The 21359-nt window shown below is 43.8% G+C and overlaps 1 protein-coding gene across 2 annotated transcripts in view; it reads right to left on the bottom strand.

Annotated features, from left to right (window-relative positions):
• The window catches only part of DPF3 (double PHD fingers 3), a gene marked incomplete at both ends in the record, with an annotated part of 165830 nt that extends 148079 nt beyond the window's left edge, over nt 1-17751 (bottom strand). For both annotated transcript variants that reach the window (XM_080619223.1, XM_080619224.1), the window contains one exon: nt 17636-17751. In XM_080619223.1, the coding sequence (XP_080475349.1) occupies nt 17636-17751 (116 nt within the window). The remainder of the gene's footprint in view (nt 1-17635) is intronic.
• Between the last annotated feature and the right edge of the window lie 3608 nt (nt 17752-21359).

The following is a 21359-nucleotide window of genomic DNA, read 5'->3' as shown; positions in this document are numbered from 1 at the left end:
CCCCAGGAAACTTTAGTGGTATCTTTGAACAAAATAAAGATTGGGTCTAATATCAGTCATGACAATCATGTTCACTGTCATTTATAAACATTTTATATGTTTATATGTTTATATTTTATATGTTTATATTATTTTATATATTATATATATTATATAATATATATATATTTTTATATATATATTATTTTATATGTTTATATTTATATTTTATATGTTTATAAATACGTAAAAGGAAACACTGAGTGAAACTGAGCAGGTGTGTCAGAAAACAAAATCTCTCTGCGTAACTCCTAGGTAAGAGGTACTTCTTAAGGACCAACATCACTTTTGGCTCCTCTCTGATCTCTCTAAATATACCCCTTCTGATGCCTCCGTAGTGTGAAAGCCCGTTGATTTCCCTCTCTGGGATCAGATTCTAGTCTACACCCAAACTCTTGCATATTGATTCTTTCCTACCCATTTTAAGTTCCCCAACCAAGAAACTGTGAAGTAAATGCAGAAAACTACAACCACGTTCCTAAAATAAGTGTGGGTTTCCTGTAACAATAGGAACAAGGTAGAATTGAAAGTTTTTAAAATGAAATCTACTTGTGCCTTCTTCAGTTGAATTCTAACTTTCCAGGAGGACGCCACAGCAGGTCTATATGTATGTCAACCTGTTTCCAGTTAGTAACTTGCCGTGGGAGTATCATTCCACCCGAGCAGAGTTCTTCCCACTTCCCATATACCAGCATTTTTTGACTTTATAAATCTGAAACTAGTTTAAGTGTGATCCAGTGGAGACGTCATGACAGCTTCCCACCTGTTACTATACAACACTACTTGTAATGCTCCGTTATGGATGCTCTTTGCTTTGCTTTTGCCCTCTTGTTTTTGTTTCTTTCATTTTTAAAATCAAAACCCTGCTATTTAAGTAACTCGAGAAATTATACGCATCCTGCACAGACAGCAAATAATCAGAGAATACGCAGCGTCCAAAACACTGCAGAGTAGCTCCAAAGAGTAGCTCCAAATCTCTCACTTGAAAGATGAAAATTTCTGAATAGCACCATCCTGAAATGCCTCAGTGAAGTGAAGCACCTACAACAAACTTCTGTGCAGGAAAGTACTGAGAAATTTAAAGGCAGTCACTGCTCTTTACCCTCTCGAAATATGGAACCACTCAGGATGAGCACAGTTTATCTGACAGAAGTGGTTTTGCGGGTATCTCAAGCTGAGAAGTAGCTACCATGCAGGTCTGTAGGACACAGGAAAAGCAGAGAGAATTAATCATGAATTCACTATAAACATATTGATGAAACACTGCTTTAAAAGTTCAAACAGCAACTGTCAGGTGAACAAAGTTGGCACAAGGGTAAGAAATTAGTTTTGCCATTGTGTTATTTTTACTAAATTAGTTTTGCCATTGTGTTATTTTTACTAAGTAATACCAATAGTGCATAAAAGAACAAACATTGTGTATATGTTCAATGCCAAACCTAAACCATTGCTAACCATGTTGTTATGATGTGATTAAAATGTCACAGTCATAATTTGCTGAAAAGGATTTTATCCCTCTCCCCAAGCAAGTGTTTTCATTACTGGAGTTTTACCAGACATGTTTGTGAGAAAGAAAGGTGAAGGAATAACCCAACTCAAATATTTAAAAGCATTTAACTGTTCTGGCTCATTGACAGCTGTAGCTCTCCCTGTGATTTTTAAGAGCTGCTGACGACTCATGGAAAAAACTTTGGAAAACATACTATTGAAAAACAATTTTGCCAATGTGTCATATTTTCTGTCTTATCCCTTCCCTTGCTTCTCACTAGTAAAAGAATCTACATGAAAACAGAACCTTGATTCTTTAGGTAGACAAAATTTGGATCTGAGCTCTGCCAAAGCAAGTGGGTGTTTGGATCCTGTCCATTAAAGACATTTAACTTCAGATCCAGGTTCAATCTTCAAAGCTTGCAAGAAGTGCTGAGATCCAGGATTTTATTCTGACCCATCTCTACTGCTAAGAAGTCATCTGCTGCCTGTCCTGCACATTAAGCTATAGAGTTCTGGCGAGGATCTCATACGTGGCTGCTGATGTCAACATTCGCTGCCAAATTATAAGCATCGGGCGCTACTGAACATCTGAGGTGGAGGGAGATTCTGAAAGGTTAAGTGGGGGAATAAAAGGAATTTTTCTCTGGTAGTACAGCTGTCTTGAAATAACATAGACTTGGTTTGTTTCTCACACTGGCATAACTTTTTGGACTTCAGTGAAATCACACTGACAGAGTACAAACAAAAACCACAGTCTGTATAAAGCTAAAGTTTTTTTTTCACATTCAGTGTGTTGAAACAACACATTCCAGCCCAGCCATAGAAACTCCTGCTGCCTTGTAAGCACAGAAAACAGAGATTCACCCCAAATGTCCCACTTCATGAATTACTGAGTGAGGCAGGAAAGGAAGCCAAACTTTCTCAGCTCAAAAAGATGCCAAACTGGACATATTTTCAAAAAAAGAATCACATTTCAGCGTGGCTTTGGATCTCTTACTTCCTGATTTAGCTACACTGGGCAGAGCAATGGTAATGCTGGATAGATACCTCCTCTGGGAACGTGCATGAGGGCATGCTTTTACCTGACCTTGCCCTTCCTTTTATCAAAGCACTTCTCTTACTTTCACTGACATTTACTTCCAAGGACATTGAAGCAAGCAAGAGAGGAAGACATGCATACAGGCTGCCCGCCTGCTCTAAGAAAAGCTTTTCATCGGTGGATTTATCAATGACTGGGATATCTGAGCAAGACTGACAGATTCATAAGTGCTCAGGGTTTGCGTTTCACTGTTGCCAAGCCACAAGACAAAACCCACAAGTCTAGCAGAGGACTAAAATCGACAATTGTGTGAGGGGTGAGCTGACACCTACCATACACATTGGGAGAAGGAAAACAGCAACAGTACATAAAACAGCCTCCAGATTTCTGAAGTACTACCTATCTGATCCTCTTGCATTGTGTAGTATTGCAGTGCTAGACAACCTGTCACATAGACTTCAAAGGGGCTTCTTACTTTAATTAGAGACTGATGAATTTGCCCACAGAACCCCACTGTCCCTTCCTCTGAAGAACCAGACAAGCAGTAATTGCCAGATGAAATGGAAAAAAATAACCAACAACTCCACTCCCAGTTCTCCACTGTCCTGCACTTCATGTGGTCACTTACATCTGGGCAGAGTCAACGTGAAACACTTCCAAACCACAGAAGCAGTAATTTACACTCAATTCCACTGCATTAGGCATGACACTGAAGGATCAGGCCCTTTCTTAGAGGCAAAACATCCCCAACAATAAATGACGAGTAAAATGTAGGCTGTATGATTCCACTTGTTTTGGAAAACAGTCAATTTAGAAAGGTTACCATAAGACAGCAGCAAAAATCTGCTCCTGAACTCCTAACATCTCAAGCCACAGTACATATCTGTGTACTTGTCAATAGTACACAGGGTGCAAAAGATTATGGCCAGCTCAAGCCATTAGTTTCTTTTCTGGGCAGCAATCCCAGCATAACAGATACTTATGCATATTCTGTCCTCATTTTATCTAATTACAAATATCTCTCTAGGGATGGGGAGGGGAGAAGAGGTTTGATCCCACGATTTTAGGTCACTTATGCAAGGGATTGCTGGGATATGCATTGATCCATAGACTGCTCTTGTATTTTAAAAGTTACTAAAGCCCTCTAGAAAGATTAAAAAAGTAAAAGTATATATGTGTCTTTATTTTTACTATTTATATGTCTGTAAAACTGAGCAGTACGAAAGACTTGAATTATATACTGCTATAAATCAGTAAGAAGTACACGGAAACGTTTAAAATGGCAAGACATTGTTTAACGAACAATAACGTGTTTTCCTAAACACCATATGTAAACACATACTTTCTTTCTTATATTGGACACACACACACAAATATGCATATACAAATAGTATGCATACACACAGTTTTCTCTAAGTAATAATAAACTAATAACATCAGAGAAAAACGGAACAAGGTGATTTAAGAAAAAATGTATGTTGCTCATTTGGACTTTCAGCTAATGGTTGCAACTCTGGTGAAAGATGCACTATTATTTTACACTGATGAACACTGAAAACCACATTTAGGCATGATCTAATTAAGTAAAACAACATTAAGCAGAATTGCCCCTGCTTACCGTAGATCAACATGGCCAAAGCCTTCTGCTGTCCAAGAATAGGTACAAAATTGTACAATTCCTATCACCATCACAAAGTACTTCAAACCTGTGCCTGAGTGCTTCAAACCCACTCCTGAAGCACAGGAGGAGTGGAATATACAACAGAACTTGGGGAATTTCTTTAAAATTAAAAGAGTTATTTGAAACTCATATGGAAAGACTGGAGAAGTTGTGGGCTGAATAATTAGTTTGGAAAGGGACATCAGAATTAAACAGACACCCTTCAGGAAGAGAGAACAGTAGTAACAGAAAAAAAATCAGATCTTAAAGGTCAGGAAGTATAGGGAGAATTGCCAAAGTCAAGAGTCTGGACTTGAAAAAGCTATTAAAAACAGTAATATTCTTCAAACATAGAAGTAAAAGTGATCAAAGAAAGTTCTGCTGTTTTGCAGCTAGAATGGTACATAGATTAAATATAATGTAGGAACAGGCCAAGAACTAAAAGAATGCTGTGCTTCAGTGGGATGACTGAGGTGAAAGCCACAAAGACATTTGTGTAGTTATGGCATCAATTCTGAATAATCTCTGCCCAAGAACCGTGACAAGAAACCATGCATCTACCAGCAAGTATTTAAACAGAAACTGCAAATCATGGTTTCTACCATATTACTGAAGTAATTTGCAAGCAAAATTAAACTCTCTTTGCTAATTGTTTTAGAACACAAGCCTTGCAAATTACTGCAGTAAGGTTAACTGGGTCAGAGTTTACTCACATGCATTTTTTTAAGTGCAAAATGATCACAGACACTCTTGACCAAGGAAAGACTAAGATGTAAGATCCATACTTTGTGCCAGAGCATCCTGTCATCCTGCTATCATAAGACACTGAAATTCTAGACATCTTGTTAGCTATTTGGACTTTCAGAAGATGTTTCATGCAGTACTTTATGAGAAATTTGTGAACATGGAGAAAATGAGGATGTATACAAAAATGGTGATATGACTGAAAAACCATTGAAAAAGAGTTGGACACAGGTAAACTCCTAACAGAGACAGTAACTGGCTGACTGGAGGTTACTTCTGGAGTTCTAGAAAGGATTGGTCTGGAGACTGACCTTATCAGTATTTCCATCGATGACCTTGTCACCAAAAGTATGTGTGCTGATAAAAATTAGACGCTTACAAAAGTTGAAGCCACATCAAAAAAAAATTAAGAAGATCACACAAGAAGAATTAGATGGAATGAATAAGGTCTAAGTTTCATTTAATACCCTGGAGATCATCTTAACAGCAACAGCTGAAAGGACAGGAGAAGAAACATTATGTAACAAGATGACTATGAACTGCCAGCACAATACAACCACAAGCAAACGCAAAAGCAAGGTGCTCCTGAAAGAGGTAAAATAGTTATTTTAGAGGGCAAAACCTCACCTGGAACAGTGCACAGTCCTGTCTACTCATGCTCAAGAAAGTTGAATGTGAGTAATCCAAGCTGGAGCAGAGAAATCAAAGACAATAAATACTCCAGCGATCAAAGGAAAGGAAAAGATAGCACAGACAGTTTAGTATATCAAAACAAAGTCTGAGAAGGCTCATAATAGCATCATACAAAGGCAAGATAGTGGAGAGGAAGACATGGAGGGAGCAGGAGTATTTAAACTAACAACTCCGTGCTGGCACCAGAACAAATGGGTATAAACTGGTCACAAGTAGGGCTAGGCTAGGGATTAAAATGCTATTTCCAACCATCAGAGCAGTGGGTTCTGGAACTCTCCCAAGAGGAGTAAAGGGAACAAACTGTCTAAGTGGGGATTTAAGACAAGGACTTTTCAGTTTATGAAAGGGATTATCTGACATGGTACCAGGGAACTGGACATAAGACCTAGGAACCCTCTTTTAAACCTACACTTCTATTAATTGAGCCTCTGAGGCCAATTTAGTCTTTGTCATCTCATCTGAAAGTACCCACACAGGAACCAGTTAGTGCCAACTGGGATGGCAGTCTTTATGATATAGGTACTTACCCACTAGAAACAGGACCAGACCTTCCCACACACTCAAGATATTAAGCGCAGTTTCTTGCTTTAATAGGCACTGTAGCCCAACCTGACGTCTGATGGTAGCACATGCAAAAAAATCATGGTCAAGTCACTGTCATGGCTTTCCCAGGGGACCACTAGTACCAGCATTCAAACCGTTCTTCCAGAGGTGTGTGCCAAATTCCTTTCAAAGGTAGTGTTTTTCAAACTCCATGGGTGAGCATCTCCCAGACACTTCAGCTTCCAAGAACTCACTACTCTTTCATCCAGTCCTGTTAGCTACTCAGAGGAGACCTCTGCACTGCAGGTGCTGCCTGCAATACCTCACAAGAACTACTGGCCAGCTTAATGAGGCCTTTTTGACAAGCAAAATTAAAACTCAAGGGAGGCAAAATGACAGAAACCAAAAGAAATCTCCAGGTTTAGCAGAACCTCCTCACAGACTGAAATTTTCACGCTGCTTTTGTATCAGTGTAAAGACCTAACGCTCAGCATTTGAGCTGGCCCCTATTGGAAAAAAATAGTACTTGTAAAGACAAAAGCAAAAGGTCAAAGTCCTACAGCCCTGAAAATAGATGTGTCGGAGGGAAAAACCTGACAGGTCCTGATTGATAACTGTGCTTGAGGGAAGCTGCTAGAGGAAAACTGCTGCAGCAAAGGCTGCAGGGAGTCACTGTTCCAAAACCCTGCTGCGGCAGAAAAGGCACATGTGGCTGCTAGAGCAGGAGATGGACATGGTTAATTGACTAGGAAAGTTTAGCAGAGATGGAATTAATGCAAACAGCTCAGAGCCCAGGCGTGCAATTCTGTTACCAAGGGAAGGAACCATTCGGCTGGAATTGCAATCCACTTTCAGGTCAGAGCCTTTCCCAAAGGCAGAGTGCTCATCCCTCATCTGTTCCTCCTCTTCCGCTCCAAGGGGTGCATGGAGGAGAAGGTAGCTGGAAACAGCAGCCTGGGAAATAGACTGTCCTTTGAGGACCAGCCAGGTTTCGGCTTTGCATGGTGTGTGTTTAGCAGTGAGGAATTTGGAAGACATGTCAGGAGAGACAGCCTCTCCTAACCATATGACTTTGTGGATAAGTTAGTTGTGGAAATAAAACTAGAAAGTTAATAATAGCGGAGGAGGGAATTTGCTTTCATATCTACTCAGCAGAATGAATACCTGAACCAGATACATTTGCAGTCTGGTCAGATGAGAATGTCAGGAGTTAGTTACTCTGGAATCACGGCAACAACATGGGAAAAATACACCCGAACAAGTATTTTTTGTAAATTAAGGCAGATTGCAGAGGAAGATAGGAAAGACACAAACACAAACCACAGACCAGATGACACAGATGATCTTATGCAGTGATCTGCTGCCAGTATTTTGGCAAGTAGCACCCACAACTGTGTTCCTTTCAGCTAGTGTCTCAGAGTCCCTTTCCTCGGTAAGGCAGGACTAGATCAGGGAACCTCATTCCTTCTGCCATTTTAACAAAGCAACTTTAAATACACTTACATATACAAGTAGCCTTGTAAAATAAATTAAGTCAAACTGTTCTCACACCAGTGACTTTGAATTCTATGAACCAACTGTACTGGACAGAATGTCTCGTGTGCAGCATGTATGTTTTGAAATGCAAAACTACTTGCCCCTTGGTCCATTTCTGTGGTAAAATCCTTGCACTCAAATGGTGCTTTTATCAGCTCTAGGCATAAATCACTGCCATTAAGGATGCTTTAGTGATATTTATTGGTGAACTTCTTCTGTCAGAACCAGGCAGACAATCTTAACTCAGTTTCCCATTCTTTCTCTGTTCCCCTAATTGCAACTTGGCCCTGGAAGTGCTACCAAGGAAGGATTCCTATTAACTTTCAACACATAACTCATATGCTAACACTAAATACCAAAAGCAAAGCAATGTGGCTTCTAAACCTCCAATTTTGTCAACGATTGATGGTGTGCCTAGTGTGACCATCACCCAGTCAGTCAGTGCATGCCATTCCTCCCATCAAAAGAATGGGGAAAATAATCCCATGACAGTGACTGTGATGTTTACTTTAAGCACCATTATAAAGCATTTTCCTGCTCTGGCATGAAAGTGCCACATACTTGACACTACACGTAACATATATTTTTCCTGATTCATGCTGGAAACTCCTAAAATCCTCACTGCAGGATAAGAAAAGGGAAAATTCCAAGTGGGAGAAATTTTGTATAGCTGCTTTCTGCTCAGTCTGAAGAAATCTCACTTGGTAGAGCTACTTTCAGTAGGCAAAGGTAGTCTTTCGCAAGCAAAGAGGGACTCTCCCTTAGACGTGTATTCGTGCAGAGGAAGTAAACTACATTTTAGCAACAGGTAATTACATTAATGCCTCCTCTACTCACCCTGACTAGCATGAGAGTCATACCTGTCTGTGAAAATAAGCTCATGACTTACCTATACCATACAACAAGTCAAGGGTCACATTTAATTCAGTAGGCTCTGATCTGCCGCTCTGCAACCATGAAACAAAGCTGCCTCTCCCTGTGCATGAAGGCAGAACGCTGAAGTGAGCGCACCAAAATGCACCACCCCATATTTCCCATCCTCTTTCAACAACCAGGGTAGATCCTGGTCCATTGTCCCAGTCCAGAAGCCATTAAAATCTCTCCTTCTCATCCTGTATGAGGGGTCTGAAACAAACATTTCATTTTGGGAAGTGACTCGGGAAGAACATGTGAGGAAGCAGAGCAACAAACAATACATAAGGTGGATATAAATCCAGATAAAATATTAAAATCATTAAAGGGTTGCTGCTCCCTGAAGGTTGGAAAAACGAAGAGAGTTAATTAAAAGCAATCTCCACACAGTGCTGAGCCAGCCTGCCCTGATAAATCAACAGCTAGGACTGCACTTGTAGAGGTCAATGGGGGAAAGAGGTTGGGAGGCAGGGGAGAGGAAGGCTAGGAGAAGACAAAACATTCAGCTGAGAGTATCGACAAAAACAAACCAGATCTGGTGACAGGAAATGGAGAAGGGGTTTCCACATATTTCTCCCATCAACATTTTTTTGTTAGATTTCGACCTTAGGAATGCCTGCTTGCCATCAACATAACACCAACTAACCTGACCAAGTTGCCATTCATATGTATCAGCATGGGAGAGGAGAAAGGAGAAGTCTTTGGGGCCCTATTCTACCTGGGGAGGTATTAATGTCACTTTCATCCACATGCCATTTGGTCGGTAAGGACTAACATCACCAAAATTAACAGAGGGGCACTGGAGAAGCACTTCCTAAAAATTAAAGGGTCAGTCAGATAGGGTGAAGCAGCAGAAGTAGTATCTCAGTGCTGCAGCTAAGAGGGCTTCTCCACACCTGTGAAGAAAGAGCCCACTGCAGAGTCTTCCCATCACCAGCCCTCACCCATCATATCCCACATGCCTCTTAACTTGCACTACTCCAACTATACAAGGTACTAATCTCTGAATTAAAATTGTGCTCCTGATTTACTCTACATTTCACATCATGCTAATGATTTGGAAACTCCAAGGATAAAGAATCCATAAAAAATACAAAAAACTACAAAAACAGTCAAGGTAAGCTTGTAGCTGCAAGTGAGTTCATGTCATAATTTCCCATATTGGACACCGGTAAGTGATTTATCAGACACCCAGAAGGAGAGCAGCTTCAAACATGATGCAGTTTTCATTCATGGTCAGGACAACAGGAGTTTAGCAGTAAAACAGCCTTCTGAACTGCTGTTCCCTTTGTTCCTTACTCAGATTGCATACGTTTTTTAAACATAAAATATATTTGTCCCCATCATTGACTAAACACAATCTCACAGCAGACAATACTGAGACCAAAATACTTGAACAGTATTATGAACAGGATTATGAACATGGATTATGTTCTTCAGAACTGCACTTGAAGGAAACGGAAATATGGACATTATTTTTCCCTTGAAGAAATAATACTAACTTTATGTCTCCATTTTAAGCTTCCCCATAGTACTGTTCACTGGATAGTGAACTATCTGGGCTATAACTCCAGCCACTTCATTTTTTTCTCCCAACTTTGTGACTAATCACATTAGAAACTGCAAAATTCCTAGAACCAGACCAAAAATTTCACAGCCACATGACACAAGGCACTGAACTGGTGTTCACTTACTCTTCCAAAATGTGAAAAGCACCCAAAACATTTTCAAGAGGAAATTCTGTTCCAACAGGCATAATCTATCTTCCTGTGGCTACCATGAAGCCAACTCAAAGCATAAAAGCAGCGTAAGCACTTTACTTTGTGTTTTGGCAGAAGTAGCATGCCCGCATCTGATCAGATCAAATCAGCTCTGCCAGCTGATGCAGTAGGGCAGACTGGAATTAACCAACTCAGGGTATGGCCTTATTTCACTGCACTGGACCTGATTTTCTTTGCACTATCCATTCTATTTAGATTATTGAGACCTAAAAGGCAGGAAGCATTTAGCCATGTCCTTGTAGATAATTTAGCATGTCTTAACCAAGGCCAAGTATCGTGTGTCATAAGTGGGAATCTGAGAAGAAACAAGGAGGAGCACCTAAGTTATGTGGGATTCCTTTCTTTTCCATACTAAGATTTCACTGCATCTTATAGTTAGCATTTTATATGCATTTATTAAAATTATCAGAAAACAAAGACAGCATTATCAGATGTCAAAGACTGATACAACTCACGGTTTCATACAAATGGAGAGATGATCCTCAGTTAGGTTGGATCAGTTCTGTCACAAGGGACTGCAATATTAAATATCACTTCCAGCCTTTCTCACCAGAAGAATAACACTGATGTAGTCAGTGTCCCCATCAACACCTGAGCAGGGGACTCTCTCCTGGCTACAGCTCAGCAGAACACAAAATTAATGAATCAGGACTTGGCAAGCACACACTGCTGATCACAGCCACCTAGTGCACACTCATCAGTACCCATCCCTGCCCTGCTCCCTCTGCTCCACTGACTCCCTGTGAAGCCTCCCCTTGGACAGCACTGGGGCCAGTAAAACCTTCTATGTGGCTGGAATTGCAACTCTCGGACCGCACCTGGCTCAGGCAGATAACCTGAAAACTGAGACACATGCTGGCATACTCCTGCTATTCCAATACTGGAGGGGACGGGGGTGTGAGAAGAATATCTGCCAGCAGCCGTTGAGACACTGCATTATTCTTTTCTGAGACATCTGCTGGGAATCTGTGGTTAAAATATGCTCTGCTGGGAAATAAACCATATACAACAATTTAAAAAAAAAGTATCATGCTCCTAATAATTTAGGCTGTTAACAATAAATATGAATTTTAAACATTCAGTATTCAAGCATTCACTTATGATATTTACGTTACATGTCAGTCAGTTTAGACAGTGAAAATAGATTGGGCAATTCTGTTCTTTTGAAATAAGAAAGAAGAAAGGAAAACCACTTTCTGCTTCTCACGCACTAGTCCAGTGTATTTCAGTTTGTTCCATAAATTGTAGAGAAGTTGTTAAAGACAAGAAAGAAGCGTTTTCATCTGAAAATTTTTAAAAATAAAAAGGATTTTAGAAGTATGTTTTCTTTTAGATTGTGTTGATAACTTTTCTTAAAAGAAATAAATCAGTGCTAAAACTGGGACCTGCACTAAGGAAGTGATTAACACACCTCAGTCTCTGCATCCTGGGCAAAACTGCCAGGCAAAGCCAGAAGAGCAGTACAATCCTAATGAAGCCCTTGGAACAGGCCTTAAGCAATGTTGCCTTGGTGCAGGAGGATGTCACACCAGACAGGGAATCCTCAGATCAGAGGTCGGTCTGTCCAAGGGAGAAAAACGTCAACTCCAGAAACAGATTCATTCCACTCCTACAAGTCCTCGGGGATAAACAATACAGGGATGGCTCTTGCTTAAGGCAACATCACATACAGACAACACAGTGATGAGCCCAGAATAAATACCAAGATTGTAAAATTGATCTACCAAGCAAAGAAATTCAGCTCTGACATAAAAGAAAACCACAGTGAGAAAGCACTAGACTTAGCAAATTATAGTCCTAAAAGATGGTGATGGTTTATTCACAGCCAATGGAGGCATTGGAATGCCTCATTTTGGGACTGCAGAGGTACAGCCAAGTGTCATAAATTGCTGAAGACAGATATGCAAGATGGACAAAGTCTGCTCTTGAGAGGAAGCTCCAAATACTACACTTTCAGTTTTAAGAAAGCAGAGAGGAAATCAATTTTCATTAGGCTACACAAAGGATGAGCCACATTACCTTCACCATGACTCAGATTGAAAACAGAGCCCCATTTTGCTTTGTGTACTGTGCTTCTGCAAGGTCTGGCTAAACTATTCCCATTTGGACACTGAGAATCCTATCTAATAGGCATTATGCACCCAGCTCGTTGGACATGGGCTTACCTTGAAATTATTACAGCTTCCAAAAAAATCATACCTATGGGGCTTTGTAGGACAATGCAGATGGTTCAATATTGCTTTCACACACCACAAATAGTAAGCTTTAAAAACTTTTTCTTCAGCGACAGTTCCGTGATACAACCTCCATCCATCCATTCACACAACTGGACAGACTGTTAAAGGCTGGAACACCAACAGAACAAAACTATAAAAGCACTGTGAAAGGCTGGAACAACAACAAAACAGAACCACAAAAGCACTGCAACAACTAATCATGTTCAAAAGACTCATGGAACCAGACATAACACTGTAACTAGTAACGTACCTTTTATCAGACTTGCCCATATTCAAACCAGCATATCCCCAGGTCTTCTTAACTTGGTTTTTCTGCCCCCCAGTGACTTCAGTTCATGCTTATATTTCCTTGCATAAATACAGTAACATTCATCCCTCATTTTCTCTGAAAGATGGTGCTAAGATACAGAAAACATAGGTTTCATGTGGACAACAGTTTTGGGTTGAAATGTGCCACACTAGGGCTCATTTATGGTTCTAAATGACATCAGAGCCACTCTGGAAATGCTGTAGAGATTTTGGTACACAAATCAATATGCCCAGAAACCCTGTTCTGTCAAGCAGAAGAAAATTCCCTTCTGCAAAGCCACATTAAAATCACCTCCACATCACTTGTAAACACTGAACTGGCAACCTAACTGTCTATTTTATTGCTTCCACCTGCTGAAAGCAGCACTGCACACTGTACTTTCACTTTAATATTAAAAATCAGCAACCAGATGCTTATGCAACAACATCCCCCTAGAAAAAGTGAGTCTTCATCAGCACTTAATCATGACATAGGGGCGTTTCAGGGATGTGTAATGGGATACAGGACCTTCCCGTAAAGATTCCCCAACCTGAATTCAAGCCAGAGCTATCACTAATGAAATACTCTTGCCTCACAAGACCCCAAGACCCATGCTGGTCTGTTGCCAACATGAAACAGGGATGTGAGCACAGATCATTCCTTCACAGGTGTCTCATACCACAGAATTCATCATTACAAGGACGGCCGTTTGGCAGCCCAGGGGTCGGAGCTGGCTGTCAAGGCAATTTTCTCTGAGAAGGTACAGCAACTGGAAAACTGACCGCTGCTGTGTGCTTGCAGTGGGATCGCAGAGACAGAACAGGCCTGGTAGGGTTTATAAGGTCAGCTCTAGCACGGCACACACAAGTCTGCAATGATCTGGTCCCCAGACACTGGCAGGGAATAAGTGTCTCCAAGCACGTCAAAGTTATCTGACAATACAGTTAGCATGTGAGTGGCTTAGCCTAGGAGCTGAGCCTGAGTTAGCCTCTTTTGTCCTAGAAGTTGTCTTGAGCAAAAGAAAGGGAGTGCATCAGCACTGCTACTCCAAGGCCAAACTACTGGAAGGCAACAGCTCCACCAGTGAGCATTCCAGCAGAGCACTATATGGCAGCAGGAATCTCACATGCAGAAAAGGCCATAGCTTAACATATGCGCCTGTGAGTATGTTTAATTGACAACTTGAAATAAAAGTCATCTGTAGAAGTAAAGACAGAGAAGGGGTGAGGGAAACCAGCTCTGCTTTTAGATAAGACTTTGCAAATTGCAAGGTCTTAATTACATTAAATGTATTATGGTACCATATGCACATGGCTAATAAGGCAGAGATGGAGGAAATGGGACTAGATGCCTAAGAATGGAAGTTGAATGGCTGCATTCTAGACTTGATCTTCAAATTAGGAAGTTTCTGAACCACTTTGTCCTAGTTTAGCCATCCATAAAACAAAGGCAATAATCGTTTCTTCACAGGGGTGTTCAGAGGTTTAATTAATTAATGTTTACAAACTCCACTGAGATTTCTGACTGACATTTGAAGTAATTCAAAATACTTTTTAACTGCATTTGTTTCGTCTACTGCACTGCTCAATTGTCTCCATATTAACGTATCCAAAGAAGAACAACATGGGAAAAAAAAAAAAAAGTATGGAGATAGGTACACAGACTAATGGAAAAAAACCCAACCCAACAAATCCAGCAGTTCAAATCCACCGCTGCCGCACTCGAATACTGCCTTTCCTATGGATGAAGAAGAATGTGTTTACCAAGACACCTGCCACCTTTTCCCTGCAGATCTGTTAAACTTGGGTCTGGTATTTTTGCCTGTAGCACCATGTTGGTAAACAACAAGATATTAAATGGTGGAAATAATAGGCGGTCAATGCCAGGTAGTCATCAGAGGAAAAGAAGGGGAGAAGAGCAAAGGGATGAAAGCACCACAAGAGAACTAGAATGTGAGAAGAGTGCACTAGATGGAGACAGAAACAAGCTGAGTGCGAGGAGCTGCCAATCATTAATAGGGGACTCCACACACTGTATGTATATACTATTCTATGTAATGTATTAGCACAGATGCTCAGATACTCTGGAATACATTATCCCGAGAGACTAGTCTAGCATGTATGTGTCCAAGTGTCAGAGATAAACCGAATATTGGATGCACTTAAATGCACAAGCACACACAGGGAGCTGCTTGATACCTGAGCTAGGATTTCTCAGGCTCCACATTGTCCCCATCTCAGAGCAAAACCTTTGTGTGGCCAGTTTCTGTAGGGGGCGTTTGTGGGTTTTGAGATACAATCAAAACGCAGACAGAGGAAATGCAAATGTCATTCAGCTCCTTTTCATTGTCAGGAAGGACACATGAGGATAAAATACTGTGAACTCCATCCCTTCCCCTATTATGTGTCCTACTGCTTTTGTCCTAATTTATCCCATGCATAATTTATTTACACGTGTATTGTTTCCCGATCAGCAACTTTCAAGAATAAGTGAAAATTATAAAATGTTTTATTAAAGAAGTTGTCAATAAAAAATGCTGATGAGTGTCAGACGGCCAGCACCAATTCTATTTCTTCCAGATAGCATTAGTACTTTAAAAGGTACGCAAAGAAAAGCGAATCCAGCACTTGATGTCTATTGTTTCCTCCTCTCACACCCCCAAGGGGCGAGGGGAGGAGAAGGGAGCTAATTATAAATGGCCTAATCCTGCCCTCCTCGACTTCAGCGGCAGAGGGATCGGGCCCCTGGATCATTTCGGCACAGGTTTCTCCCTCTCCGGGGTCCGCCGCGGCTGCCGGGAGCCCCGCGGTGCCATCAAGTGCGAGGCGAGGAGACGAGGTCCCGTCCTCCGCCGTGCCCTGCCCGCCGCTCCCGCCTCCCGCCCGCCGGCCACAGAGGCCACCGAGCCCAGGGTCCCCGACGCCGGCATTGCCCGCGGATAGCACAACCGTACGTGGCTTAGCCCAGCCCAGGTGAGGAGCGGTGCGCGGCGGGCGCTGTGTGAGCGCTGCCCGGTTCCCGGGGTGCGCTGCCTGCACCCGAGCCCGCGCAGCGCCCGGGAGGGGCACGAGAAGTTGCTCTCGCCTGCACAAGTATTAAACCTGCCGTCAAACGGGCGGCTTCCAGAGTGTGTTCAGTCCCCTCTTCCTCCCCAGAGGATACTCGGGCTTCTTTGATTAACCCCCTGACAACTGCGCTCCAGTCTCCCCGCGGATTTTCATAAGGTGCTACAAAGAGGACGGATAAATGAAAGCAAAGGTTCTCTGTCAGGACGGAGCAGGAAAGCTGATAAACATGTCAGCACCCCTTCCCAGCTCGAGGCTTTGCTTTCCCTCCGGATAGCTGAGAGACAGCGGCAGGAATCCCTGGAAAAACCTTCAAGTGTTTTTCCAACTCCAGCTGGAGAGACTCGAGTCGAGGGGAAAAAAAAGAAAAAGAAAAAAAAAATAATAAAAAGAAAAACCCAAACCCTCGCAGCCCTAATTTCATCTCTGAAAACTCAAAGGTATAAAAACACCCACTCAGCGCAGCCAGAAAGTGCAGACGAAGCGTCACCGCCAGGTACTCTGCTTCCCCGCTTTAATAGCGAGAGCGCTGCCCCCGTTAGCAGAGCAGTCGTTTTACAAAGGTTAAGACAGCTCCTTCTCCCCACACGCGGTGCTAAATCCCACTCTCCCTAATGCCTTCAGGGATTAGCGGCGTGCGCTGCCGGCCGCAAGGAAAATAAAGGACGCGATCCAGAAGAAGACGACAACCAGCTCTCGTGGTCCGCCTCTTAGACCGGCCCGATTTCAGACCGAGACAGGACTCCCGCCGCAGAAGCCCCTGTCTCCCTCTTTCCCCCCAGCGCACTCCCGGCTCCCGCTTCACGGGCTCGGTAGCAGCGGGGCAGGTCCCGTCGGAGCAGCCCGTGGCTGCCGGTGCCCGCTCTCGGAATGGAAACACCATCAACTCTTTTCGCCACTTCGAAAAGCGAAAGCCTGTCATATGCAAAACAGATCTCCGGACTTCCTGCCCAAATCCACGACCGGCAGTCCCGAGTCATTCATTTCGCCCAAGTCTGTTTCACCTCGCTGCCTTCTCGCTCCCCTCTCCCTACAAACACCGAGGGGCGCCGGCAGTGGCCCCCACACACACACACCTCCCCGCCGACAAGCGAGGGGGGTGCTTCCCTCCCGGCTCGTCAGGACATCCTAACTCCATCAACATCGGCGCCGGCGGCTCCTGCAAGCCGCGGCCGGAGCTTGGAGGCACCGCGCACCGACACCTCGCACCCGTGCCCCGGGCCGGTCCCCGGTGTCTGTATGTGTCCTCGCCGCCTTCCGCGCCGGAACGCGGGCAGGACGCTGTCAAGTGCGCGCACCACGGCGCCGCTGCTCCGGGAGCACCGGGCGGGCAGCCCCGCGCCGCTGCCTCCCCCCCTCCCAGCCCGGGCGCTAATTAACCGGCGCTCGAGCCGAACAATTTCTGCTCGTTAATTTCGGCGCGAGCCGCGGGGATGTGTTGCACAAAAAGCCGCGGAGCGAGCCGCCGGGGCGGAAAGGAGGGCGGGGGGAGGGCCGCGGCGGGAGGCTGCCGGCACCCGGCTCGGTCTGGCAGCCGCCGCCGGAAAGGCGCCTTTTTTTCATATTTAAACCACGCGGAATATGTTCATTTTTGATCCGTACTTACGCTTTCAGGGGGTTGTGAATGACAGTCGCCATTTTGCTACAATGTAACAGAATATTGTGTCTCGGAGTTCTAAAGGTTCGCTCAGGGGAAGCGGCCAGCCAATCAGAGCTCGGCATACCGGCCCGCCGACCAATCCGCCGCCGCGGGCGGGGCCGCGGCTCTTCTAGTTATTAGGGGAGCTGTCAAAGCCCAGAGGTCACTCCCTCTCCGTGGAGCTGGCGGCGAGCAGGTCTTAAAGGGGCAGCGCCCGTAGCCCGGGCTGCCGCCGAGCCCGGGGGGGACGAAGGCGGGCAGAGGGACACGGGCCCGCAGCTCCGCGGCTGCGGCTGTAACGCACCGGGAGAGGCAAAGCCGGGCTCGCTGCCTGCCCCTGCGCACCCCTGCCCCTGGCTTCCCAGGCGGCGAGCCCCGCAGGGAAGCGAGCCGCGCTGCCCGGCTCGCTCCTCACGCTCCACGGCAGCGTGCTCTGCCGTCTGCTTTCCCTTTCTCCAGAGCCGCGCTCCCCGCCAGGTCTCCGGGAACCGCCGGCGCTGGCAGCGGCTCCAGGGCATTGCCGCTCCCCCTCCCCCAGGAATTTCCCTCTCCCTGGCTGTCATCCCGGCCAGCAGCCCCTGCGCCCTTACATAACGCGCGGCGGCCGGACCGACCGACCGACAAGCGACCGGCTCCCTCATAGAGCAACTTCTGGCGCCACGGGAGACGGCCCCTCTGCTTTCGGCACAAGGAGAGCGGGGTGAGCCCTGAGCCGCACTCCGCCGAACGTGTAGCCCCGCGGAGAGGGGGAGGCCCGACCCTGGGAGCGCGGAGGGCGCGGGCAGAGCCCATGTCTGGGGAGGCAGCAAACTCCAGAAGTCCAGACTTACCTGCAACGCATTATAGGACTTGCAAATTAATTATGGACCATGACCTAAGTGATCTAAGAGGTTGTCAATCTTGATCTCACTCTCAGAAGTTCGCAAAATTACACCAGTGTAAATGAGGTCTAACGAGAGCAGAATCAAACCAAGAAGTTTTCTTCTTGTCTGATACTACTGTAAGCTTTGTCATCTTACACTTCTCTCTCTCTCAAAGGTCTTGCCTCCCTTCAGGCATCCTCTATCCCTTTTAAAAAACACATCAACAACCACCACCAAACCCAAGCTTGCTCATCCATTCTTTGCATTAATATAATCAGAATAAATCAGCTAAAGACAGTTAAAATACACAGACATCAAAACAGCAGAAGAGACTACAGAACCAACTTAATTCATAACTCAATGAATCAAAGAATGGAATAATGATGTTTGTGAGATACTGAGGTGCTAACAGAAGGAGAAATAGCAATCTTCCTAAGCTAGTGGGCTGAACTAGGCAAAGGCAAAACCAGCCAAAATTCTCAAATGCTTCACAAAATAGAACTTCCTAATACTGGGGCAGAAAAACAAAGAGAACAGAAAGATAGGGAAATTATTACCCACAGTGAAGACGGGAGAGCAATGAAGGAGCTTCCATTCAATAAAGATACATCAGAAGTCTGAAAGAAGTTAAACTTTCTAAGATCTGCCTAGGGTCCCTTTTTCCAAAACATTGCCTGCTCCAGCTACTTGGTCAACCTGGGTACTGTGCCAAGCGTGTATCCCTGGAGGGAATCAGCTCTTCCATCAAAGCAATCTAAGCCATTTGGTTACAGGCACTGCTCAGAAGAAATAAGCTTTCTGTCAGCTGGAAAGTTGCCAGGATGCTGAGATCTATCCCAAAACATTGCTTCTGGGAAGCAATCTTTAAGAATGTTTCCATTATCATATTACATTATATTATTTAATATGGTAGTAGCCCAGGTGACATTGAGTGTGACTTCAGACCCTCCTGCTCACTGCTTTCTCACTCATTGTTCACAGGAAAAGCTAACCACAAACTGACACGTTTTCACAAGCACACAGTTGATGTTCATACAGCAAAGAAAGAAACGTCTTTGCATGCACCTGAACTGGTGACCTGAACTAGCGACCTGTATCACAACTCTCTATAACAAGGTTTTCTGGTTTGACTGTCCTTACTGCCACAATATTAAAAACAAACATCAACCAAATTTTAGCATTTACCCTAGGACAGGCAATATTCACTTGTGGGATAACAACTTTGCTTCACACAAAAGAAAAAAATAGCCTAGGACTGTGCCATGTTGCAGAACTGGAGACAGATTTGTGCTTCTGAGAGAAGGCACCAAAATTCAGCCAAGTTCTAGAAAGCCCTGAGATATTCTAATGCAAACTGGTGACATTTTCAGAGAATTAAAAAAAAAAAAAACAAACCGAATTGAGGTCATTTTTAGGAGTTTAATAAGTCCCTCTAGTCCTGTTTGTTGGATATATAGGCCCATTCTTGTTCTGCAGGCAAAGAGCTCTTGGCGCTGCTCGGCAGGGGCTGTATTGCAAAAATGGGATTAATCTATATGTGCTTTGCCGACTACTCCTGTTTTTCAGACACTGGGCCTTTATCAGCTACCAGCAAGAGCAACAAACAGGGAGAACAGCCACAGATGACCTTGGGTGGTTGATAGCCCTTTTCCCAGCCAGATCCCAAGTTACTGGCCAGGAGAACCAGTCAACAGCACTGCCTCCCTCAGAGGAGCATCCAGGATGCCCAAGGACAAAGCTGTGGGAAGACTCATCCATGGTAACAAAAACATCTGTCAGGCTTTGCTCACGTATCCATATAGCTTTCCTATAGTGTGCTTCATGTAGAATTCCACAAGTTAGATTACCATTTTAGCTGGAAAAAAGGCATGGAGCACCGAGTGGCACTTCACTTGTAATGAACTGCATAATTTATTCGCTGTTTGCAAGTAAAGGGACCATCACAAACCTATGTTAATAAAGCCTTTATGCCACACCATAGTTACCTCCATTTTCATATGCATGCCATTCTACCATCAACCAATCATTTAGGAACCGAATCTTTAGATTAATTTTCCTCTGGATTTCAGGAAGCCAGTGATCAAGAGTGTGACCATTGTTTTACACCTTGTAAGACCAACACATCTGAAACACACTCAGCTACAAACACACAGCTGAGAATCTTTCACTGTGAAAGAGTTTTTACCCGGTATTTAGTGTCTCCTGCTTTCCTTTATACATTGCTAAGTTTTAATGTAGAATCATTCTTTTGAAGAAGGGAAAGTTAGGTTTTACTTACACATTCCTCAGCTCTTGTAAATTGGATAGTGAAACAAACTAGACACTGACATTGAAAGCCACAAATCTAATTCTGCTACGGAGGGAAATCTACAAGACAAACAGCTGTTAGTCTACCAGGAGCCACATGTCTTTCTCAGCTTTGTTATTCCCAGGTATTTCCATTGATATGCAACTTCATTTTCTTGAAACACATTACTGTTCCAAGGACCAGATCTAAAAAATGACAGCATGCTTTGTGTGCTGTAATGTAGCTTGTTACAGCAAAACAGGGCCCCACATGCACAAATACCCTGCAACAGATTTGAAGTCTTAACCCCTTTTTATTTAAAGCTGTGCAGACATCTCTCATACCCTGTTTCTTGTCAGCCCTCCTCTTTACTTTGATCTTTACCAATAGCTGGTGAGCTGAAAGGGGAGGGAAAGATATCAGTGTGTCAGTGTTACAGACTCAACACTCGACAGACACATCACCAAAAATTTTACACAATCAGCATAACAAAGATAACTATGGAGCTACACAGCATAAAAATTGGCACCAACAATTCATT

This window comes from Psittacula echo, assembly GCF_963264785.1.
Source record: "Psittacula echo genome assembly, chromosome: 5".
In the NCBI taxonomy this organism is placed as follows: domain Eukaryota; kingdom Metazoa; phylum Chordata; class Aves; order Psittaciformes; family Psittacidae; genus Psittacula; species Psittacula echo.
The sequence above is the reverse complement of the archived record's forward strand: the minus strand, read 5'-3'. Positions and strand labels throughout refer to the sequence as shown.